Below are 25,773 nucleotides of genomic sequence, written 5' to 3'. Positions count from 1 at the left end.
TTCTAAATGAGCTCACACTTCAAGGAAACTCAGCAGTAGACCACTTCCTTCAGTACAGCCCCCTTTACAACAGTAGGAGGAGGAGACATCAGTCTGTCAGTGACTCTGTCATAACAGTATGTCAGTCAGTGAGCAGCAACGCAGCATGGAGCAAACATCACTCTACCTTCTAGCCTGTGAGTACAAACACAATACAACAATTATTGTATTCACTTATTTCATGGTGAGTGTGTGCATGTTTTCATGGAACACAAAGGTACACCACACACAAAGGTGTCTGTTCATGGAACACTCACACATTCATACATTGACTGATACTTACAGTATGACACTCATCACTGTCAGATTGTAGTTAAGTCACTAGATCCAGAGTCAAGTCTTGTTTCCTCCAATGTTCGAGTCCAAGTCACCAACACTGAGTCGCACTCTATGACACTTAATGACAATCAACATTGATGTGATGCGATGGTGTGGTCTAGCCGACACCAACTCAGGACTCCTGAATCGCTGCCCTCCACTCCCTCCTGTCCAGCATCAGGGTCTGGAGCTCTGCTGTGTTGTTAGCGCTGCTGTCGGCTGTCGCACCATTGTGTGTGTGCGTGTGTGTTCGTTCATTTCCTTTTACCTTTATGAGGATAAATTGTCCTCACAAGGACAAGATGAAAAAAATGTTCTTCACTACTACAACTGATCAGGGTTTATATGTTGGGGTTCAAATTATGCATATTAAAGGGACACTTTGGTGATTTGGAATACCTTATGTATTCTGGGTTTTTCTCCGCAAAAAAACATTATTTTCCTCTGTTATTCTTTTAAATTCCTTTTATGTCTTATGTCTTATGGAAAGCACTTTGAATTGCCTCTGTGTATGAAACATGCTGAACAATTTATCTTTGTTTTTGTGCATTTGTGTATACTGTATTATATTCGTAAATGTTATGATACCATCATTATTTAGTGTAATGCAACATTATGTGCAAACATACAAAATAATTCTGATTCTGAAAACTCCCTCTCTCTCATAGTGGCTATTTCCATGGTGAGTGTCTCAGCAGAAGTTCCAAGACGTGGTGATGTTATGAGAGGTAAGTCTGATTGTCTTCTACTGACCACCACGTGTTTACATTATCCACAACTATCAATGAAAATGGGAACTGTAACAAGAAATATAGTTTTGATTTTAACATACATGAAATCAACTTTCTTCTGGATTTCTGCCCCACAGACTCTCTCAGACTCAGTCCTGACAGAGCTCAGTTCTTTAAAAGTGAGCGTGTCTTACTGAGCTGTGAGGACAGACAGTCTAACTCTACTGTCTGGAGAGTGAAGAAGACCAACATCAAAAACACCACCTCAGAGTGTGGTGACTGGGGGAAGAAGAACAACAACACAGGATGTCTTCTCGGGCCCATGCAAGTCAAAGTAGACAGTGGACTTTACTGGTGTGAGTCTTCAAAGGGGAAGAGTAACACTGTTAATATCACTGTGACTGGTATGTTAAGCAAGTCTTTGTTCAGATTTATTCAGCTGTCTATTAAAGATTCTTTCACGTTACAACCTCATCATGTCACCTCAGTCAAATGTTCTTCGATTCTGATGTTATCATTGTTCAGGTGGAGATGTGATCCTGGGGAGCCCTGTACTTCCTGTGATGGAAGGAAGTGATGTCACTCTGCACTGCTGGTACAAAAACAAGACAACTCTTAAACCATCCTCTGAGCTCCTCCCAGCTGATTTCTATAAAGATGGATCCCTCATCAGGACTGAGTCTACAGGACAGATGACCATCCACAGTGTTAACAGGTCTGATGAAGGATTATACAAGTGTCACATCTCTGGCCGTGGAGAGTCACCAGAGAGCTGGATGGATGTGACAGGTGAGATGATTGTATCACAAACACAGACTATATGAGGAGTGATTGAAGGAGTGAGAGGTTGTTTTCATTGGTCAGCTGCTGTATAACCCCTATAGGGCTGATATGATTCCATATGAATGGAATCAAATCAGTAGTGTGGGTAGAACAGAACTGGCTTCTCTATGGGTGAACTAGTACAAGAAGTGCCTGAAATTGGTGGTCTGGGCTTTTTGCACTCTTGGCCCTTAAGGAGGTTTGTTTTGGGTTTTGGACGGCACAGAGAGAAGAGTTTGCTTGTCCTGCAGTTGGATGGTTAGTATTATGCTTTCACGACACTCAACATCTCACAGGTGGGCTGTGGACAGTTCAGCAACCTGCCTACCAATGACATCGGTGGGGAATAAAAGCTAATGGAAACTACAGCCTTTCTCTTCCTAGAAAGTTAGCATGCTGAAATAGAAACCATTGTATTTGCATTCATAATAATAATAATAATAATAATAATAATAATAATAATAATAATAATAATAATAATAATAATAATAATAATAAATGTAATAATAATCTTGTTTGGTATAACTACTGATTATGTCATTGTTATGCAGGTTTCTGAACTATCCACAGCCCACTGTGAAACACAGTCAGACAGAAACGGTGCCATCTTATAATGAGCATTAGTGAGGACCAATTATATATAGATAAGGTTGAAAATGGGTGAAGTGTGCTCTAAGAACTCACCGTCAAACAAAGATGAAACTGATGGAGAACTATAATTTATTTTATTTCATTATATATTTTCTTCTGGTAGTGTGCATCCTTACAGTAATAAGTTATCAAGAGTCACAATTTGTATTGTTACATCTTATATATGAGTACACAAGAGTTAACATTTCCTCAACATTGTAGCAGCAATAACAACGATAACAAAGATTCAACTGAAAAAACAACAAAACAATACCATGGCATGTGATATTCTGTGCAATTGTCACAGAGCAGTGAGTGAGACAAGATGGTGGGTCAAGCTTGACTAATCTAGAACATTCCCACAGGACTGAGAGGGTTAAATTAAACTGTTGATCAAATGCTATTTTCTCATTACCTTTGTGAATAAATAACGTGATAAACAAATTGTCACCCAGGATTTGTCGTTGCCTGAGTTTATCCAAACAAGGGCAGGAATATATCAGCCCCATTGATCAGGTTGATATGACTGCCCTTGTTATGATAAACTCAAGCAATCTGTCTGTCTGTCTGTCTGTCTGTCTGTCTGTCTGTCTGTCTGTCTGTCTGTCTCTCTTTGTGCAATGCTGGTACCCTCGGGTTCAGGGTTTAGGGGGACATTGGAATTGGGCCTGAGATCACTCTCATAAACAATAATACTCTGATCACACACTTATTCTGTTGTTTACTTGTTGTTTCCATGTGTCAAATGTTTTAACACTTGCTGTCTCTTGTTTTTTTCCAGACCAGACCTCTAAAGAACAAGACATGTACTCCACTGTGAAGACAAACACAGGTCTGTCTAATGAACACAGTATACTGTATTCACCTGTTTCCTAGGCTGTGTGTTTTCCACTTCCTGTCGATTTCATTGGATATCATTGGTCATCTGACCAGTTTCATTGGATTTCATTGGATCAAATCGACAGGAAGTGGAAAACACACAGCCTAGGAAACAGGTGAATATGCTGTGGTTATATGAAGGGAGAATATGTTGTGTTCAGGGTTTAAGGGATCATCCAGGTTTACATGAAAAGATAACTTTTCATACTGCTGATCATCAGAATCTGGCTGAGCGCTGTGAAGCCCAGACTCAGCACCGTTCCAGTTGCATACAGATTGATTGATTGATTGATGTACTTTATTTAGTAAGACATGAGAACATCAGTACATGGAAGTACAAATTCACAATACTGATTATTAGATATTATTATTAGATATTATTAGATATGATTAGATATTATTAGATAGTTTACTATAATCCACTCTCAGTTATGATGTACTTTGAAATGTACGATACAAAGTAAACAAACATCCACTGTCCATAGACCCTCAATCAGACAAGGAAAAAACTTCCAAGTAAAAAACCCTTGATGAGGGAAAAAGACAAATAAAGTCTAGAAGAGGGTCTCTCTCTCTCTCTCTCTCTCTCTCTCTCTGACATTTAAAATAGATGTGTTTAAGAGTAATATTGACATACAAATGTATTCACTTCTCTTAAAATATGTGTTTAAGAGGAATATGTGTCTCATTCTGCTTCAGATTCTCCGACCTCCACAGACAACCGTCCCTCTCCCTCTCTCCCAACATGTGTCTACCCTCTGATGTTTGCTGGAGTCACCATATTCCTGCCTGTGATTCTGGGCCTGTGTCTCTGGAAGAAGTACAATGGTATGTATGGTATTTAGCTGTAAGATTCTGCAGGATGTGATGCAACTATTCCTTGTGCCTTTTGAGACAACTTCAAGCATCTCTGTATAAAGAAATACAGTCTCTGGCTTTATCCTTGGGTATAAACCCTGAAAAGATCAGAGGCGTGGCTGTAAGTATGGACGACACGACAGAGTTCAAACCTACAGTATAAAGAAATACAGTCTCTGGCTTTCTGACGACAGAGTTCAAACCTATACTGTAGGTTTGAACTCTCCTCCTGTCTCTGATAATTTCCGGGGTTTATCCCCAAGGATGAAGGTTTGAACTCTGTCGTCCTTACTTCCAGACACCTGTCTCTGATCTGAATCTGATTGATAAAGTCAATCTATTCAAAACATACACATTTATTGTCATTTATAATTATGTTCTGATGTAGAGTGTTTGTGTGCTGCAGGCTGTAGGACAGACAGACGCGACCTAGATGTGACCTATGCTGAGAGAGTGACACAGGAAGCTCAACACCGGAAGAGGAGAGGTAGAGTAACACAACGTCCCTTACAGACTCACTGACTTCTGACTCTGAGGGCTTGAGAGTTGTGCCATTTGAAATCGTCAGTGAAAGCTCTGACAGAGCCCTTTATGTACCCTTTCTGTAAGTCAGCTGTGATGCAGACGTTGCCTAAGGGAATTACCCATAGCTCATACCGTTACCAGGGGAATCCTCCAAACGTCAATCATTAAAGGGATATTTCACTTTCAAATAAAATAAACATTAAAAAAATATATATTTTATTAATGAAAAAAGTAATGGAAAATCACGCCCCCCTCTCACATTAGAATGTCCTAATGCGTGAGAGGTGTGTGATTTTTCTTTTTTTTTATTGTTCATTTTATTTGAAAGTGACATGTCCCTTTAAGTATGCAAATTAGTCATGCATTGTGTTTAGAATGTCAACAAACAAAAAGTGCTTTCTCACCGCTCTCAAAGAGACGGAGCGGAGGAGATATATTTATTAAAATAAGGGACACAAGATAAGAAATGGGCAAAGTAAATATATATACAGAATATGGAAATACATTTTTAAATGAATATTCCAAACCCTAAACTAAACACAAATTAAAACTAGCAGAATATAAAAAGAATATCACAGCCTTTAACCATTCAAATCGGGAAAGCATCTGTGTCATTTTAGATTTTAGCGTTAGCTATTCAAAAATAGCAGATATTATACATGCTCACAGAGTGTCACTTTGTGCCTTAAGCTTGTACATCTGCTATTTTTGAACATTTTTTAAAAATCTTAAGTGTGAGAACTACTGATTTAGAAGGCATTTGTAGAATCTTAATGGGTTGTACTGATTGTAAATAAGGACAGTAAGAGTTTTAAAAGTGATCATCTTCAAAGTGCTGTCCCATTTCTTTTATAGTTTATACCATTTGGAGGCCTTGCAGCCTCTCACCCTCATGCACTTACTGTACCAGCTCACGTCACTTAAAGGGATACTTCACTTCCGGGCCGCCGACACATTTAAAAAATATATTAAAAATAAATGAAAAAAGTTATGGAAAATTCATGGCCCCCTCACGCATTAGAGTGTCCTACTAATGTGTGAGGGGGCCATGAATTTTCCATAACTTTTTTCATTTATTTTTAATATTTTTTTTAAATGTGTCCCCGGCCCGAAAGTGAAGTATCCCTTTAAGTCTGTTAAGGCAACTCCGCACCAAACAGACTCGTCCAGACTATTGCAGACTACTCCAGACTGCAACAGACTGGTATTCGGTTGGCAAAAGTTGCCATTTAAGTCTGTCAGCCGACTGGCCATTCATGTGCTAATTTGACTTTTAGCCTGCCAGCGTTGCCAGGTCTGCTTATTATAAGCGACTTTGGGCTTGTTTCCCTGCAAAGCCACTTAGGGATGTTCCCAGCGTTTTTTCTTCACTGACGTGCAGTGGTGTAAAGTAACTAGTACATTTACTCAAGTACTGTACTTAAGTACAATTTTGAGGTACTTTTACTTTACTGGAGTATTTCCAATTGTCTATACTTGTACTCCACAACAATTATTTGAAATGTTTAGTTACTAGTTACTTTGCAGATATAAATCATTATGAAACATACATTAACCACTTTAGCCCTATTTTATACCTATAAGCTATTTGAAAATAGCAGATCTACAAGCTCACAACGTGTTGCGATGCACGCGTTCTGAGCTTGTAGATCTGCTATTTTCAAACATTTTTGTACTTTTACTTTTGGTACTTTAAGTACATTTTTATACCAATACTTTAGTACTTTTACTCAAGTAAATGTTGAATTCCGGACTTTTACTTGTAACAGACTCAGAGTACATCTATTGCATTCAAGCCTGGAATTTCGTCATTTTAGGGGCAAGGCCACTTGGCCTTTGGTGTTGTAATTTTTTGGAGGGCACAAAGGCCCTGCCCGGCCTTCCTGCCAGGGCAGGAAGGCCATCCAAAAAAATAATAAAGATTTTTAAGTCCAAAAATTATTTTTAAGTCCACGGAAATAATGCATTTAACTTGAAGGTTAAGGATGATTGTATTTTAATATATTATAAGAATAGTATAACTATCTGTGAAATATTACCCATTTATTTCACAAAATAATGTGTTGGCAAATGACCAATATTTAGTTATATAGGTCTCAATATGTCACATTCAGCCCTGGACTTCACTGACTGAAGTAGGGGTCACATTAATCACATTAGATTCACAGAATGTATTTTACCCACAAGTTATTTTCATTCAAATGAAATGTGAATGAACTTGCACTAATGATGACTTTAGTTGATTTTTCACTCTTTAAAATATAGTATTTCTTAATTATTAATAATTACAGCTTGTAGATTGGCTATTTTCACGATTTTAAATGGTTTTTAAATAATAATAAAAAAGGAACATACAAGATTTCCACCCGACAGCCATAATATATAGTCAATATATGGTTCTGTATCAGTATATGAGTCCGTTTTTGCACATTTCATTCTAATTGGCTACTATGCCTGAATATGAATTTCATGAGCCTGGGTAGGTCACCCAGGCTTGGCGGAGATATGCCCTGTAGCACACTCCGCACAGCAGCAGCAGCAGCAGGTGAAAGCAATTCACTTAATTGCTCGTTCTCTCTCTCCCTCTTTCCGTCTCCTCAATCTCTGCCTCGCTCTTTCTCTCTCAATCTTTCACTCTCCCTTTTTTCTCTCCCTCTGTCTCTCCCTCTCTCTTTCTTTCCTTCTCCCTCTGCCGCTTTTTACCTCCCTCTTTCTCCCTCCCTCCGTTTCTCTCTCCGTCTCTCTCCCTTTCTTTCTCCCTCCCGCTTTCTCCGTTCCTCTCTCTCCCTCGCTCCTGGTATCTCCCTCTCTCTCACCCACTTTCTCCCACCCTCTTTCTCTCTGTCTTCCTCCCCTCTCTCTTTCTCTTTCTCTCCCCTCTCTCCCTTCCTCTCTCTCTTTCCCTCTCTCTCTCTCTTTCTCCCCCCTCTTTCTCTCCCCCTCTCCCTCACGAGAAACAGTGAATGTAGGTTTTCTTAGACATGGTCGCTTGTTTCTCTCACATAATCTGGCAACACCGACAGCCCTCTGTTGTCACTGCCACTGCGCTACCAGTCGGCTAAAAAGCTGAACATGTTCGGTCGGCTCTGGGTCGGCCGAAAAGGTCCCGACGGACCCCCCGACGGACCCCTAACCGACTGGCCGACGCTTCCCGAAGCCAATTCGGCCCAAAATCGGGCCGATTAGGATTGGTCTGGAGCCAGCTTTAGGGTTCAGGGCTTCAGGGTTTTTAGCGGGACATTGGAATTGGGCCTGAGATCACTCTCATAAACAATAATACTCTGAGATCACTCTCATAAACAATAATACTCTGAGATCACTCTCATAAACAATAATACTCTGAGATCACTCTCATAAACAATAATACTCTGAGATCACTCTCATAAACAATAATACTCTGAGATCACTCTCATAAACAATAATACTCTGATCACACACTTATTCTGTTGTTTACTTGTTGTTTCCATGTGTCAAATGTTTTAGCACTTGCTGTCTCTTTTGTTTCTATCCAGACCAAACCTCTGAAGAACAAGTCATGTACTCCACTGTGAAGACAAACACAGGTCAGTCACAATGAACACAGTACAGTATATGCTGTGTTTATATGAAGGGAGAATAGGTTGTTATCTGGGTTTAGGGATCATCCTGGTTTACATGAAAGGATAACTTTTCATACTGCTGATCATCAGGCTCTGGCCGAGCGCTGTCACCAGTGGACTACTGGTGCCGACTCAGCACCGTTCCAGTTGCATAGTACATGTAGTTTACTATAATCTGATCTCAGTTATGATATACTTTGAAATTGCTCTTGTGCACACTGCCAGTAGGCTTAGGAAGTACAGTACCTCCACACAGATGCAACATAAAACAATGATTTAGCTAACATGATCATTTTTGCTACATCCATTGCTCCAGAAACTGTGTCTTATCTCCCACTTAGCTGTAGTACAGACAGACAGAGTGACGACAGAGTATGATGATGTGAGAGTGACACTTGCTGTTTCTTTTGTTTCTTCCAGACCAGACCTATGAAGGACAAGAAGACATGTACTCCACTGTGAAGATAAACACAGGTCAGTCATAAAAATGTTTTCAAATATTTGACTTGAATTTTTTTAATGGGGGTCAGATGGGGCTGAAAACGGGCCCAGATATGGAGTCATACGTTATAGATATACATAGACGTCTGTTGTTTTGATCATCTATGACAACTGAAGACTTGAAGATGAAGATGATAGAAGACGTGAAGTGGCCTGTTATCGCGTCACCATGAGGCCGATTTTAAAACGTTGTGGCAGAGGTTCTTCCTTGGCCTGCTGAGAGTGTGTGCGCAAAGTTTCACGTCGATCTGTCCAATGGTGTCCGAGATTAGCTGCTCGCAGGCAGACAGGCAGGCACACATACACACATACACACACACAGGCAGGGGAGAAAAGTTGGGGCCCTCAACTTCTTACCCCTACACTTTTTTGCCATAGTTCAAATAGCCGATCTACAAGCTCACAACGTGTCGATGTAGATCGGCTAGTTGAACTATTTTAAATGGTTTTTCAAAATAGTAAAATATAGCTAATAAGTTAAGGCATAAGGGGTAAGGTGGCGTGCAAGATAGGGCCCATAATCTCTGCCCACTTTGTGTCAATGCTGGCCAATCTTTATAATGTTACAGTTTGTGTTTTATTGTTTTAATGTATTACAGGAGATGTTTGAGTGAAGAAGAGAGGACGAGTTCACAACACCAGGACACACACATACCCCCTCCACCTCCACCATGATCTTTTGATCCTCCCCTCCACTGCCACCAACATCACACCTTTGTGAGTTTTAGAACAAGCAGCTCTGAGGAAGTGGATATTTTTTGTGGTATCGAAACACCTCTGTTAACCACAGCACTTAAACATTTCTATGAAAACAAAGTCTGTTTGAGCTCACTGGTATAGATGTTGCATCCTGCTTCAGTGGAAAACCACAAATACTTTGCTCTGCTCCAATCCTCAGTGTGAACATGTGTTCACTGTTTGATGTTCGTGAGGACAATGAGACATAGATAGATAGATAGGTAGGCAGGTACGTACATACTACGTACGTAGGTAAGTACGTACCCAGTGGTGTAAAGTAACTAAGTAGATTTACTCAAGTACTGTACTTTGACGTATTTGTGCTTTACTGGAGTATTTCCAATTGTTTATACTTTTACTCCACTACAATTATTTGAAAACTTTAGTTATTAGGTACTTTGCAGATATAAATTATTATATTATAAAACATACATTAACCACTTTAGCCCTAGGCTTTTTTTTAAATAGCCGATCTGCAAGCTCACAATGCGATGTGGCGCGTTGTGAGCTTGCAGATCTGCTATTTTCAAAAATGTTAGTTCTTTTACTTTTGGTACTTTAAGTACATTTTGATACCAATACTTTTGTACTTTTACTCAAGTAAATTTTGAATTCCGGACTTTTACATGTAACAGAGTATTTCTACATTGCAGTATTGATACTTTTACTTAAGTAAAACATGTACTGTAAGTACTTTTCCCACCACTGTACGTACCTACCTACCTACCTACCTACCTACGTACCTACCTACCTACCTACCTACCGTGGGGGAATTTCAGTCGCCCAGAGGCAGCACAGTAGTTAGTTACAAAGTTACAGGTACATAGTAAGGAAAATAAAAAGCAATACAAAGGTAAGAAATAACAATTAGTAGCACCATCAATAACAGTATACAAAAGTATACACATATACAACTATCCTGCACTATGCAGAAAAACAACAACACCACCAGGTTACAGTGTCCTCACAGTATCCCGCCCCAAACAAACAAAAAGTCTGTGTCAAAAGAAAAGTGACAGTGTCAAGTATAATATCCAAACCCTAAAGTGTCATCTTTTATTCTAAGTTATGTGACCTGGCAGAGCGAAAACGTGTGTCTCGTTGTATGTAAATCCTCATAGCGACTGGAACAAAGGACATGCCAAGTCTCATACAGTTCCACCTCGTGTAGGTGAATCTGTTGTTTCCTCTCCTGCTCAGATGTCCCACTATATCCAGGTGTAGGGGGTGGGAAGGGTTTTCCATGATGGCGTCCAGCTTCCTCACTGTACGCACTTTAGCCACCTCCTCCACCCCCTCCAGTGAGGTCCCCACGACGGAGCCCGCCTTCCTCGTCAGCTTGTTTAGGTTGTTAGTGTCACCCGCTCTGCTGCCCCCCCCCCCAGCACGTAATTCCAAAGAAGAGAACACTGGCCATAACAGACTGGTAGAACATCTGCAGCATCCTGTTGCACACACCAAAAGCTCTGAGCCTTCTCAGGAAGAACAGCCTGCTCCTTCCCTTGCTGTAGAGTGCATCAGAGTTGTAAGACCAGTCCAACTTGTTGTTGTCTACAATCTCTGTTTTGCTTAAGTCTTGACATGCCTAGCTTTGTACTTGTCTATGAAAATTGTTTTTTATCTTGCCCTGTTTTTGGAAGTGTTCTTTGTTAAATAAACAGTTTTTTTTAGCTGCCTCATCTGTGTTTGGGTACATTCTACACTCACCGTAGCGCGCAGCCATCTCAGTGGTTCTGGTTTGGCTGAGGAAACAACAGGGACTAGTTAATGTCTCAGTCAGACCCATAGAGCTATATATAAAAACTAGATAAGAGCACTATAATACACAATTAAAATAAATTGCCATGAAGTACTGTGTTGTGAAAATGATATAGCCTAATGGTATGTTATTATGTGTCAAGAAGAACATAGCATACCATAAACTGGAATGTTGTCATTGTATAGTGGCTAGAGTGCCAGCCAGAAAAACAAACACAACATCCCTGGTTCAATGCCATGTCTTGGATATCATACCTTGTTGTCAAAAAACATCATCTGTGGACATTGTTACAGAAATATCAGTAATGTCACTATTTGTCGACAAAAGATTGAAGAACTGCCTTGAGGCTTCAATCTAGGGCTGGGCCATATGACTTCAAATGAAAATAGCAGATATACTAGCATTGGATATTGTTGCATGTCACCACTTTACAACAACATATTGTGGAAACCTCATTATGTCCAAAACTGTTATTTTTCAGGATTCAAATTCAAAAATAACAAAAGTAGCAGATCTATCTGCTACTTTTGATGCTTTTGTGTGACGCTGTAGTATGATCAAGTAGGGCGTTAATTTACGAAAAAACACAGAGGTAAGAGGTTTCTATCTGACCGCAACGATGTAATACAGACAGGGCTGGAATTTCATGGCCGCCGTTGCCCCTCAGTTTGGCCTTCTGCCCTTCAAAATATGATCTGCCCTGAGGCCACAGTGGCCTTGATGCCCTGTCCATGCTGCCCCAGCTGATTTAAATGTTTTCTTCTCTGTCTCTTTCCTGTAGTCTTTACACTTAAAGGTAGGGTATGTGATTTACTTTGGTTAAAATGAGTGTTAAATAGCTCTATATTCTGATAGTACTCATTGCTATAGAGTGTTTGTTCAGTAACAGGAGTCTCCATGTCTCTCCAGCTCCTTATTAAACAGAAAATGCATTTTCAGTGCTCTCTCCTGATTGGCTTAAATGTTGTCACCTACCTGAAAATGTATTTATATTCTGTTTACTAAAGAGCTGGAGAGACCCCTGTGACCGAAAGAACGCTCTGTAGCAATGATTACTATCAGAATATAGTACTTTAACCGTTTAACACAAAAACTAAAAGTATCACTTACCCTACCCTTAACTGAGACTACATCCTGTTTCTGTAGAACAGGACGTGAACCGTTTGTGGTCAGACAAAGACACATAGAGCTGAACTACGCCCTTACAAGAGCGTAGATGGCAGAAAAGGTGACAAAAAGGGTGACAAAAAGGATGATCAAAAATAGTTAGGCGCAAAGGCAACTCACAGTCTACACTATGTGACTTCTGAGACGCCACGTACATGACAAACAGAAGATGCAAAGGCAACTCAGACTATGTGTCTATGTGTCACATGCGCGGTGACTTCTGAGACACCGCTTATGTGACAAACAGAACATGCATTAATCATGCACACACTGTTGGGCCAACAGTTAAGGACAAATAATCCAGTAAAGTAAAAATACCTCAAAATTGTACTTGAGCACAACAATGCATTGAAGTCAATGAGATTCAGTTTATTAGGTACTGAATGCATTGCGTCCGCTCAGTGTTTCATTCAGAGCAACAGAGAGCATTGTTTGAAAAGGAATGTTAGAAATCATGGACAGAAATCATGTACATCAGTTCACAGGTAGGCCTAGTGATCTACCAGCATTGGCTATTTTTAAGCAATTTCCTTCTGCCCTGAGGCCCTTGATGCCCCGTCCATGCTGCCCCAGCTGATTTCACCACTTTCTCCTCTGTCTCTTCCATGCATGTCTTCACAGAGACTACATCCTGCTTCTGTAGAACAAGACGTGAAGCGTTTGTGGTCAGAGAAAGACACGCACAACTGAACTAGGCCCTTACAAGAGCGTAGAATGCAGAAAAGGTGACAAAAAGGGTGACAAAAAGGATGTTCAAAAATTGTTAGGCACAAAGGCAACTCAGACAGTCTACACTATGTGACTTCTGAGACGCCACGTACATGACAAACAGAACATGCACTAATCATGCACACGCGGTTGGGCCAACAGTTACAGGATATAAGGTCATCATACAAAGTACAGAATTACGGATCAATCTATTTCACTGTCAATGTGTTTTTTATTAGACATCATTGCCTTTTGTTGAGATTCTGAATTTTTAACTCCTCCTGAGTCCCCATCTTCAAACCAGTCCAGTGACTGAGTATGAACATTTGTACAAACTCCTTTCCAGGAGTTTGTACAGATATTACTAGTAATTTGTTTTAATTACGTCAAATAATATGGTAATTACAAATGTGTTCTTAACGCCTAAATTTCATTATTTCAGTGGACTTAATATCATTGTTTTATTTGATGGCCTTGCTGTCCTGGCATGTGGCCTTTGTGCCCTCAAAACATTTACAAGACCAAATGGCCTTGCCCCTAAAAAGATGAAATTACGGGCCTGAATACTGTGTTTAATCAGACTAGTCGATTATCAAAAAAGTCAATTAAAGAAATGTGTCCATTTATTGTTATATTAAATTGATTGAAAACTTGCTTGAATCTCGTTTATTCGATTATTTACCTAACTTGAGGAAGATTAAGTCTGTTAGAGGTGTTACATACAGAAAGTATATATAAAGTGTTCCCTCATTTGCATTCGACCACTACCACGGGATAGTCTCTGTATGTGGAATATTGAGTGTGGTCTCTTTTCTTTGTACATAGTGACAGACCAGTTTGTCCAAACCAAAAAGGGCCAGTAGGCGGAGTGTAGCATTGCTTAAACGTCTTACCTTTTAAAAGTGTATCATAAACGGTCTGTTCTGCTGCAGATCCACTGTGCTGTTTACTTTCAACTTCCAGGAACTGCTCAAGGCCAGTTGGTTCTCCAGGTGGAGTCCTTGAGGGGCTTCCAGGGGGTCCCCAGCAAAACGGGTTAATATAGCATCAAAATAAGTATTTTATACTTTGGCTTGAAAATAGCTGATCTACAAGCTCATCTACAGCGCATCCCGATACGATGCATTGTGAGCTTGTAGATCAGCTATTTTAGATTTTTCTTTTTAACACAAATCTTATGGGGGTCCCTGACAAAATATTTTCTAATGGGGGTCCTACAGTAAATACAATTGAGTTTGGAGATCTTTGTCTGACAAAGTTTGAGAAGCTCTGCTCAAGGCTCTGTAAATAACCTAAGGACATAGATGTCAGTTCCTAGTGGGCATTTGTGAGAGAAATAAGCAACCAGGTCTAGGAAAACAAGCCCAAAAGAAGCGACAATAGGCCACATGATCACTTTAAACCTGTATACACTGTGTACATCTAGAGCTGCTATAAAAATATATATAATCTTGAAATAAACATTTTTTTAAAACATTCTAACACCACACATCTGGTATGGGGCTCCATGGCACTAAACAACTTTAGATGGGGATTAGGGACAAATACATTTGGGGGTCCATGACATGAACATATTTGAGAACCACTGCTTTAAATATTGTAATTTTTTGTTAGCAAGCACAAATAAGCAACTACACTTTAGAAAGAAACCCAAAACTACAACTACCAATATTTACAAGCAACTTTACAGAAAAATAAGCCCAAAGTCGCTTATAATAAGCACTCATGGCAACACTGCTTGCAACCTTTGTAAAATCATTGGTCCAGGAAAATAAAAGATGACATATCACATGTTTTTTTCCCATGTGTTTTCCAGTTGGTTAATTCTTTGTAAATGATGTGTTCCATCCTGTATTCACTCCAGTAGGCTGGGCAGAGCAGTGGTTCTCAAACCTTACAATTCAATTTACAGCATGCATGTACAGTATGTATGCATGTATTTAGCCTATTTTTGCCTTCATTTGGTCAGAAGAACAGACGGTAGTTATGGAAGAGAATGTCAGGGAACAGATGTTTGTTTACGGACACTAGCTTTTATTTTCTTACTTATCTTGACATAAATGAGATAGATCAATAATTTTGCTTCATGCACAATGACGTGTATATAAAAGCATTAAATAAACAGGCATTTTGCAAATTTAAACAAAATCACAAGTACATAACACTTTTTCATTAGTTCAATATTTATAAAACCCAGACATTAACATTAAAAAAAAATTATATATATATATTTTTAAAGCCAATCGATCTACAAGATCACAACAAGCTTGTAGATTGTCTATTTTTGCTACTTTTATGTGACACTGTAATATGACAAAGTAAGGCTTTAATATATGTATGAAATATGGCGATGGGAGGTTTCTGCCCGACAACAATATGGATGAATGTCTATTGCAGACTCAAGGTCCATAGAAAAACACAATTACACACAAGAATAAACATATTGTTGGTTCCACACAAGAGTTGTTTGAAAACACTGTTCCATTTGTTAAATTAACACTGAAAATCATACTGTGTATTTGCTCGTTCACTAGGATACACAAAACAGAGGTTACTGGTAACTATACACTGAATCATCAGTTGTAAATATTATTCAATAGGTGGACTACTATATCTTAAACATGACAGTCTGAGGTTCAAAAGTCTTCCGCTGATAATTCACCAACCATGCACAGGAAATGTGTTCAACAAAACAATCTCACATAATATATAAACACAATGAATGTGAAAACACAAAAACTGTAAAAACTGGAACCCTAGCGTCCCTATTCTGGGGCGAACATTCAGCGAAAATTGCTGATGTACAGAGCGACATGACCTTTCCCCGCCAAACCATTGAGGAGGATCCTGACAACTGCTCTGAACACTCTGCTGACTCCGGCGGCAGCACCATCGCGGTAAACCCTGATCTGGTGAGTTGCATCATGATCCAAGGACTCCAGATATTTTATTTAATTAATTATTTATATGCATTCTTTTTTGTATAACGCAAAGAGAGCAGTGAATGATTTTTAGCCTCAGCAAGACCAACCCGTTTAAAATAAAGGTTATAGAATATTCCCCTCCAGCCCAGTACTAAGTGGGTGGAGCTTAGGCCTGTACTTAACGGGCACACATGCGCTGAATTGCTGATTAGACACACCTAAGCTCATCATCGCAGCTCTTTAAAAAGCCTGGTTTTAGGTACATTTGTTTGGAGGCATGCATGCTGGATTAGATGTCTGGTGTCAGGAATTACATGGCTAACCATTGATCATCAAGGATGAACCAACTTGGAGCACTTATTCCCACAGTTCCTGGAACGTCGGCTGCCGGTTGCAAGAAAGCCAAGACCTATATATTTGACCCATATTTGTTTGTATTTGAAAAATCAATAAAAACTTGAAAAAAAAAAAAGAAATACTTTATAAGGGAACGACATGCAAAAAATAATGTCATTGATGTCATATATATTGGATTGATCTAACCAACGTCCAAATATTGTTGATATTTTGTCAATTAAAACTCAATTAAATCCAGGCATGTTTTTTGATTTCAAGAAACGAACGTCGTTCGTAGGAGAATCTGCTGACGATGTTATGGTTTATATCACCAGCTGAGCTGTAGTTGTTATCAGCAGTGGCTGTTCTGTGTTTGTGCCTACCCTTCCTCCCAAGAAGGGGGTATTATGTCATGGTGTCCCTTGAAGGTCAGGGTTGATTGATGATTGAATACTTTATTAACAGTTTTCAAATAGTACAGTGGTACGATTATACAATGATGCTAAGGAAAACACAAAGCCCTAAGGGCTTGTTTCCATTGTGGTCCTATGTATTCCGTTTATCAAGACATTTAAAGGAGTAGTTCACCCCAAAATAAATTTATTTTCTACTACCGGTAATTACACACCCCATGAAGCCTTGTATACATTTTTTCGTTTTTGTCGCATTCCTTAGCCAATAATTTGATGACCGGCAGACTCAAAGAGTAGCCACCCGGTCATCAAATTATTGGCTTAGAAATGCGACAAAAACATAACAAATCTGTGTTCAAGCCTTCATGGGGTGTGTAATTGATTACAATTTGTATTACATGTTTTGGGTGAACTACTCCTTTTTTAGAGACAAACAATAACGTACAAGAAATCATCAACACTAAACAATTGGGCGTGGGGGATCATTTCTTGTGTCAAGCTTAGAAGACTTCTAGGACCAGTTGCAAATTGCAGACCGGTGCTCTTTTATGGTGGTTTTGAAGGAGGGTAAGGGAGTCACACTTTTTGATGGCTGTGTTGGTAGGGCATTCCACATTTTTGTGGCATAACGGAAGAACGAATTTAACCTCATGTTTGTTAAGAACTCCTTATCTTATCTTAACTTTATAAAGCGCATTTTACCAATTAAATTTGTGTTATATTACTTATCCGCCTGAAATGTATTGTTTAGCTTGATGGAAGATTTTCAAGTCCAATGTGCAAAGTGAGTTGTACACCCTCAACTTGTACCGTCTTGATATATCATCTGTTATGAAACAGATGATATATCAATATTGAATCTTGGCTTCTTGGTTGTAGGGTACCGTTTCAGGGGGCCCCAGATGACCTAAGGGTTCTAGGAGGTTCATATGGCTCCAGCATGCCTACGATGTAGCTGGGCCCAGAGCCACAGAGACATTTATAGACAAGTAACAACATTTTAAAATCAATTCTCTGGGGGACTGGTAGCCAATGTAAAGATTTTAGGACTGGTGTAATATAGTCATATTTTCTAGTTTGTCAGGACTCTAGCAGCGTGCTAGAGTGCCAAACTGCTGGCCAAGGAGGTATGTGCCTATGGCAGGAGTATTATGGTTGCTGTGCATTAGGTGCTTGCTGAAAATCTCAGTAGGCTGATATGATTGAATCTGTTGTGCAGGTAAACTGGAGACCAGGATCATTTCGAACATGTGTTAAGAAAGGCGCCGAGACAGCCACCGAGATGGTCCGACAGTCCGAGGTGCAAGGCCGAGGGCAAGATCAGCTGGGAATTCAAAAGCAATGAACCACCAGCAAAACGTAAGTCATTATCTTGTGCTCTTGCACGGCCTTGCACGGCATGCATGAACACATACAGTGCAACCACGTTCCAATTCAGCATTGCAACACTGCCTGTTTGTCAGCACCAATCACAGCGTAAAAATGGAGGTCTGCGGTCCTACATTTAATATACCTTAGTGTAACTTTTGTAAAGTATTGATAATGCCAGCACACGTCGTGCATTTGCTCTACATGCATGCTGATATAACGAAGTGTTGAATAGGTTTTTGTTGGTTCTGGTAATCTAATCTGTCATAGGGTTAACTTGGTTCATCGCCTTAAATCCCTTGTTTTTGTATACCCTGTAGTTGTAGTTTCATGGCACCCCGACTATAAGACTTAAGGCTATACATCGGTGCACAACCCTTTCAACTTAAAATGTTAGAGAAAAGTATTTCAAATTGAAAAAGTCGGTTGTCATTTTTGTCAAGCAAAAGCACTGCATATTGATGTATAAGTTGGCTTTAAAGAGACAGAGGTTTGCAACTTAAGGATCCCATGAGTCTGATGCACTCGATGATATTATACCCTTTCCGCCGCGCCCACTCCACCTCCAGTAGCAGGTGCCGCTGTTCTACGGGCTAAGGCGAGACGTCGTGCTGCAAGAAAGATCTGTACCAGGCATCATCAGACGGTGACTCATAAACGCAGAGTCGTGGCTGCTAAGAGGGTCGCTGCTGCTGAGGCCAAGATTCTGGTTTGACAATAAAGGGATGCATGAAGAGTCGATACATCCCGCCATTATAAAAAAAGAGCCTTCTGCATTCAGTTGCACACACAAAGTGTATATATTTGTTCCCTAGAGTGCCCTATAAATACCGTGATGCATGCCATTAATGTTCAGATCCAGTCAGACCGTCGACATGGCTGGCAACTCAGACCCACCAGAGACCGCCGCCGACATGGACACCCCAGAGAAAACGACAGCCAGAACGGCATGGAGATGGACCCTCAGCAGGATAATGACATGGAGACCGACATGGAGACCAGGATCGAGCAAGACCGACAAGACAGCGGCATCGCAGACCCAGGATGCGGCGGAGGCCACCGCCTCCTCCTTTTTTTTATGTGGAGATGTTAATGCATACAGAAGCTAATGACATAATTCCTGTTTTGGCTAGTGGTTCCTGCAGCCGAAACAGAGAAGGTTTGGCTCCTAAAGAAGTGACTAGTACATTTGGTGGAATTGTTGCACATTGCAGTACAAATCATACTTTTCTATGTGCCACATATATTGACCATTATTTTTTTTGTTTTTGTTTTACATAACACTGTTTTAATTCCTGTCTTTCTACGATGTCTAAATAAAACTAAAACACTAAAATCAATGAAATAAAAATGACTAAAGGTGGTTATTTTGGCTACTCTTGACAGTTTAACATGTAGGATTTCAGTATCATTATTAAAATGCTGTAGACAGACATGTAAACGTCTCACTTGGTCTACAGTAAATGTGTCTTCAAGGGGTGGCCGTGGTGCTGGAGGTTCTGCATGTGGTTGGTGATGGCGGACACACCTCTTCATCTCCTCACAGCCATGCTCCTTCCCAGGTGCAAAGACAGGCCTTTAAAAGAGGTTAAATAAGTGCTTTTACAAATTTTGCCAAGACTGATACCAACCGATATCAATTTCAGTTTGGCTATTAGAAAAATAGCAGATCTACAAGCTCGTAGCACTATGAGCTTGTAGATCTGCTATTTTTTGAAAAATCGTGGAAAATGTGCAAATCTTTGTATATATATTTTTTAAAGCAATTTTTTTTAACTCAAATCTTTGCTTCTGGGGGGGGGGGGGGTCCCTGGAACAACATATTTTGAGATGAGGATCCGCCAAATACATATGATCTTTGGGGTCCTTGACATGAAAACGTTTTGAGCACCACTGATATTATAGTAACATAAGTTTAAAAAAAAAAACTGTTCGAGATTTAGAATACATTAAAGAATCCCCAGAAGCAACGATTTGAGTAACAAATGTTTGCTTTAAAGAGTGTGTGTGTGTATGTACATATATATATACATAAAGATTCTCACAAATTTTCACGATTAAAAAATAGCAGATCTTGTATATTTGCTATTTTTTTCATAGCCCAACAAAATCTAAAATGGCACAGATGCGTTCCCAGTCTTAATGGGTTAAAAGTTCTGAGTTTAGAATTTAATTTATTACACAAATTCACTGTTAATTGCTTGGCTCAATAGCAACCTTTCACCCCCATGTTTTTCCTCTGTTCATGCATGTGCTTTTGGAACAGTCTGTTACAGTGACACCGTTCAGACTGCAGATAAATCTGTTCTCTTCAGAACTGACTGTGTATGTGTGCATGTGTGTATATGAACTTACATTAACATTCATTCAGAATGTCAGTGTGCGTGCACATTACAGTAACATTTAACCCATTAAGACCTGAGGCTGATCTACAAATGCCTTCGAAATCAGTAGTTCTCACACTTTCAAGATTCTTCCAAAAACGGCATAACATCTAGTACATCAATGGTTTCTGTATTTGTGATTTAGCTACCTCCTGCTATATGGGGATATTGACAGTTTTGAAAACTTCAGTCAGACATATAGGTTGGCTAGGCAGGACCTTTTTAGATATCTGCAGGGATAGGGATTTTTTTCGGGAAAAAAACAAAAGTTCTAATCCGGGGATCACACCAAGTATAATTGTGGGATCGCTAAAGCGATCACACTAATGTTATTGCCACTATTTATTGTGGGACCTCCTGCTTTGTGCAAAATAAATCTATCTGACAATGTATGACATACAACTGTTACTAAAGGACTAAACAACTGCATACCTAACACTGGACATTTGAGAATGCATTTAAGGCTTAAGACAATGCAGTAAAACCCACAGTCTCTGCTAAGTGACAGGCAGACTAGACATCTAGATGAGCTGTTAACCATTTAAACTTAACCGAGTTTAAATGACCTTTGCATGATATGCATGCAAAAATACACAGCACCACAATGGACATTTCCACTTGGTATTATATTTCTCCATCATTTTGTCTGTGTAGGTTCAAGGTTCTGAGCTGCCCTCTTATGTAGTCACTCCAGATGGCGGCAGTGCTGCATCAGCGCCATCTAGTGGTGACTTCAAGAATGAAAGGACTGTCATCTCTTGGGTCTGGAACCACCTTACTACAGTAATCAGTAATGCACAGAGCCTATTACTTCATGTGTGTGTCGATTAAAGATGTACCAGTCGATACAGAGTACCGATCCCAGTGAGTATTAAAAAAAACATATAGGACAATGACTCTCAAAGCGGGGTCCAGGGACTGTCAGGGTTCCTTGGGGGGGGGTTCCAAATGGACCCTTACAGGTCTGTAACTCTGAGAGTGTACAAATGGAACCGAATGCACCAACCAAATGGACCCTACTCTGTCAGAGTTATGGGGGTCCTTGAAATTAAAAAAAGTTTGAGAACCACTGATCTAGGAATAAGTGAAAATCCTATTCATAATTGTTAAAGTGCAGCTACCAGTTATAGCAAAGTAAAATATGAAAGTACAGTAAGAGTATAAAACAGTCGTGCAACATCAACTGAAGCTTTCAAAATACAAAATAATTGATTACTGTAAATGACATATCATGTGATACATTATGTGATGTCGGATTGGCAAGGACTGGCATACTTACCGATACTACCGGCAGCAGTATCGGCAGCTTTTACGATCCTGGTATCGGTACAACTCAAGTGTCGATAAATAAGTGTTACAAGTAGTTATACTAACCTGGTGAGTTTGCTGTCATGTTCCGTACCAAAGTAAGTGAAGGATGGTTGGCTGGAGGTACTGTTGGCAAAAGCTTATTGGTCCTTGGACCAGAGTGATGACAAAACCGAACAAAAAAACAAAAAACAAAAAAACATGGTCACTATACCAACGTGTTGATCACTGTAGCTTTTGATGTTCAGGTATGAACTCAAAACCCTGAAGAAGACTGTAGTCGAAATGTCGGTTTGTGCTCAAAATAAAGGGGAAAAAAGCATCATGACTACGAGCTGTGTGACTTCCCTTTGTTAACAATAAAGTGACTCTTACTCATCAACTTACCTTGTGTACTTGAAAAAATAAAGCATCATTGAAAGCCACTCTAGCAGATAGCTGGATGTTCACAGTTTAGGGCTGGCTTTGCCACTGGGCTCTAGTTTCACTCTGTGGGGAAAATGGGAAATATCTATGGGATAAAGAGCAAATGTGTCAAGTACACTGATAAGGTACAACAATGAGCCAATAATTAAGTATGAATAGTGATTACACATGATTTAATTACCTAGGTGAGCGACAGTTACGACACCATCACCAAGCTTCTCCAGTGTACTTCAAACACTACAGTACGTACTTCTTTGCACAACACAGTGGAGTAGTGGAGAGAAGAAAATTAACACATTGATAACATATTCATGATTTTCCTAACAAACATTAAGGGCAGGGTCAGATTATTACCTGCACATATCCTGTGTATCAGAGACAGAGACACATAGGGGAGTCAGACTGCACCACGGTGACGTTCGTTGGCCTGGTCAGTTGTCACTGTAAGATAAGATAAAACCTTTATTGATCCACGGGGGCCACCAGAGGCAGTACAGCAGTTAAGATACAGTCACAGGGCAAGAGAAAGTTGTGAAAGGTTGGCCGATGGCACAAGGCTCCAAAAAGTAGACAAGTCCACTAATGAAGTTCTTTTGGAATTGTATTTACCTATAAACATTCAGAGCAGGATTTCACAGTGCAAGCCCAGGCAAGAATACTTAAAAAAGAAAGACTGGCCAAAACAAAGTTTCAAGAATAGGAAACAAAAATCAACACTTGAAAACTTAACCTAAAAGGAAAACAACAAATCAGGAACTCAAGCTACTGTTAACAGGCAAAAAACCTTCCACAAAGGCCCTGGCAGCTCTCCCCTGACGTTGTCCTCAAGCTCAAGCCAAACTGAACTCCCTTCACAAGTAGCATGCATGCCTTTTAAACAGGCGAGGCAACCATACCATAATCAGTAATTGGTAACCCAATTAACTCAAACATGGCTAGCCCATGAATTATCTTACACAATTACTATTAATCATAAAGGAATTTACAAACAAATTCAACTGTTTCCCCGGCGCCAATTCATTCACAGTATTAAATAAGAGAAAACATAATACAGAATTATGAACAAACACCCCTCCTCCTCTACATTGCTTGGCCCCTTCCAATCAACAGGATTGCCAGCACTGCAAAGGAGAGACAGGTGACCAACACATAATTTAACTTACACGCAGTGTCAATAAATAAAGATGTTTAAAACCCTTTCAGTCCTTATGCGTTACTTAAAAATGTAATTTGTACACAGAGGCAACATGTAACACAACAATATTGAACAGTCACTTCCAATCCAGCTGGTGATGTCAATTAGTCATTTGACTCAGCTGAGTGGTGTGTGTGTGTGTGTGTGCGAGCATGTGTTGGGCTGCCCTGTGACTGAAGTACTGAAGATACAGCAGGGTAAAAGACATCACGGTCAAAAGAAACACCATCAATGAAGAACAAAAGCAGACAACATACACCCTCAACAAAGCTTGCATCATGCAGGACAAAATAAATAATAAGAACACAGTAACCATGTCAGAAAGAGTCCTTAGTGTAATGAACTGTTGTTACTTCACAGTTAATTAGACTACTGAACGAGCAGAGCCACCATCATATGTCTCATTATAAATCTTCATGGCTACCGGCGCAAAAGACAAAGGAGTAGATGAATCTATCATTTCCCATCCTGCTCTATGGCCCCACTATATCTGTGTGTGTGTGTGTGTGTTGTCGATGATAGTGTCCAGCTTCCACGCTACTATGCTCACCTTCCCCAGGGTAGCCCAAACGAGGGAGCCGGCCTTCCTGACCAACAGTGCTGTCCATGCTGTCCAGGTCCTCAGCTGCCCTTCAAAATCAATATCACGCTGATCTGGTGTGCAGGATGAGGGGACACACCTGGATTCAAACAATAACCTTGGACAATAAACACCAATGTGCATGTAATTAGGTAACAATGCTGGTAAAATATGATCTCCACGTTAATGCCATTTCATAGTTTGATCAGACAGCCCGTTACTGACAGTCACACTGGTGAAATGGACAATTTAATTGATTGAGGTTTTTTCATAAGCAAAAAGGCAAATACATGACCATATATCATGTGTACTTGTTTATACACAATTTGATTGAATGCTTGATTCTGATAGAATCACTGAATCACTGAATTCATCTGTCTAAAATGAAATGAAATATATCACCAAATAAACATTCAGACAGTGGTGTAAAGTAACTAAGTGCATTTACTCAAGTACTGTACTTAAGTACAATGTTGAGGTAATTTTACTTTACTGGAGTATGTCCAGTGTTCAATACTTTTACTTCTACTCCACTACATCTCTGAGGCAATTATAATTTTAAAACGTTTAGTTACTAGTTACATATGGATTTAGATTACCCACTTCAGCCCTATATAATATATTTCGGCCATTTGAAAATAGCAGATCTACAAGCTCACAATGTGTTGCATCGTGACGCATTGTGAGCTTGTAGATCTGCTATTTTCAAAAGATGTTTTATATGTTTGAAAACTTGTGAAACGGGACATTTCTGCATAATGAGTATCCTACTTTCTACTTTTGGTACTATAAGTACATTTTTAATACCAGACTTTTACTTGTAACAGAGTATACAGTGTATCTGCATTACAATATTGATACTTTTACTTAAGTAAAAAAATATATTCTTACTTTTTCCACCACTGCATTCAGACTACACACAGTTGTGTCACTTTGTTATCTTTTTAATAACTGACTACTTTTGTTTTCTTGCTACTTGTTAAAAGGAACTGATCTGAATCAGCAAATAAAAAGAAAAACGTCATCTTAAACACACACCCCACTGGCTGCATTACAGAAGGAGGGTTATTGTGTCTTTATGAGACTTTGTAGTGAAATAAAACAAGTTTGAAAATATACACTCCACCAAACATTAAGAATGCCTCCATTGATCCAGTGTCCGCTCACTGTAATGGTCCCCTGAACAACTGCTGCGGAGTGATCAGTTCCGCCTGTATGACGTAGTGAAGTACTAGGAACAGTGGTGGAAAAAGTACTCAAATGTTTTACTTAAGTAAAAGTATCAATACTGCAATGTAGAAATACTCTGTTACAATTAAAAGTCCGGAATTCAAAATTAACTTGAGTAAAGGTAAAACAGTATTGGTATCAAAATGTAGTACCAAAAGTAGAGAGTACTCATTATGCAGAATGTCCCATTTCACAAGTTTTCTATTAAATGAAAACATTTATAAAAAAATCATTTGAAAATAGCAGATCTACAAGCTCACAATGCTATTCGCATCACAACACATTGTGAGCTTGTAGATCGGCTATTTTCAAATGGACAAAATGTATAGGGCTGA

At 39.5% G+C, this 25,773-nt stretch overlaps 1 protein-coding gene and 1 long non-coding RNA gene across 2 annotated transcripts; one reads left to right on the top strand and one right to left on the bottom strand.

Moving 5' to 3' along the window:
* Positions 1-130: 130 nt before the first annotated feature.
* LOC308100092 (uncharacterized protein) lies at positions 131-11,319 on the top strand. Its single transcript, XM_080448992.1, has 10 exons — positions 131-176; positions 1,026-1,085; positions 1,226-1,492; positions 1,614-1,877; positions 3,322-3,372; positions 4,119-4,247; positions 4,684-4,764; positions 8,315-8,365; positions 8,822-8,875; positions 9,502-11,319. The coding sequence occupies exons 1-10, from the start codon at positions 146-148 to the stop codon at positions 9,510-9,512; spliced, it is 999 nt and encodes a 332-aa protein (XP_080305118.1). The 5' UTR covers positions 131-145; the 3' UTR covers positions 9,513-11,319.
* Positions 11,320-22,624: 11,305 nt separating this feature from the next.
* On the bottom strand, positions 22,625-25,315 carry LOC308100866. The gene is made up of 4 exons (XR_013934467.1): positions 25,100-25,315; positions 24,179-24,308; positions 22,788-22,874; positions 22,625-22,685 (listed from the first exon to the last, which is right to left on the bottom strand). It is a non-coding gene; the product is annotated as an uncharacterized lncRNA (long non-coding RNA).
* Positions 25,316-25,773: the final 458 nt, after the last annotated feature.

The sequence above is a fragment of the Gymnoscopelus braueri genome (assembly GCF_963280865.1).
Source record: "Gymnoscopelus braueri genome assembly, chromosome: 14".
NCBI classification, from domain to species: domain Eukaryota; kingdom Metazoa; phylum Chordata; class Actinopteri; order Myctophiformes; family Myctophidae; genus Gymnoscopelus; species Gymnoscopelus braueri.
This window is presented reverse-complemented; position numbering and strand designations above follow the sequence as displayed.

What these genes read in the sequence shown, in the direction of transcription:
- LOC308100092 (XM_080448992.1), top strand. Translation starts at nt 146, where the DNA reads ATGGAGCAAACATCACTCTACCTTCTAGCCT. An exon ending in GAGCTGGATGGATGTGACAG is followed by an intron (nt 1,878 to 3,321) that starts GTGAGATGATTG and finishes GTTTTTTTCCAG; the next exon opens with ACCAGACCTCTAAAGAACAA. An exon ending in TCAACACCGGAAGAGGAGAG is followed by an intron (nt 4,765 to 8,314) that starts GTAGAGTAACAC and finishes GTTTCTATCCAG; the next exon opens with ACCAAACCTCTGAAGAACAA.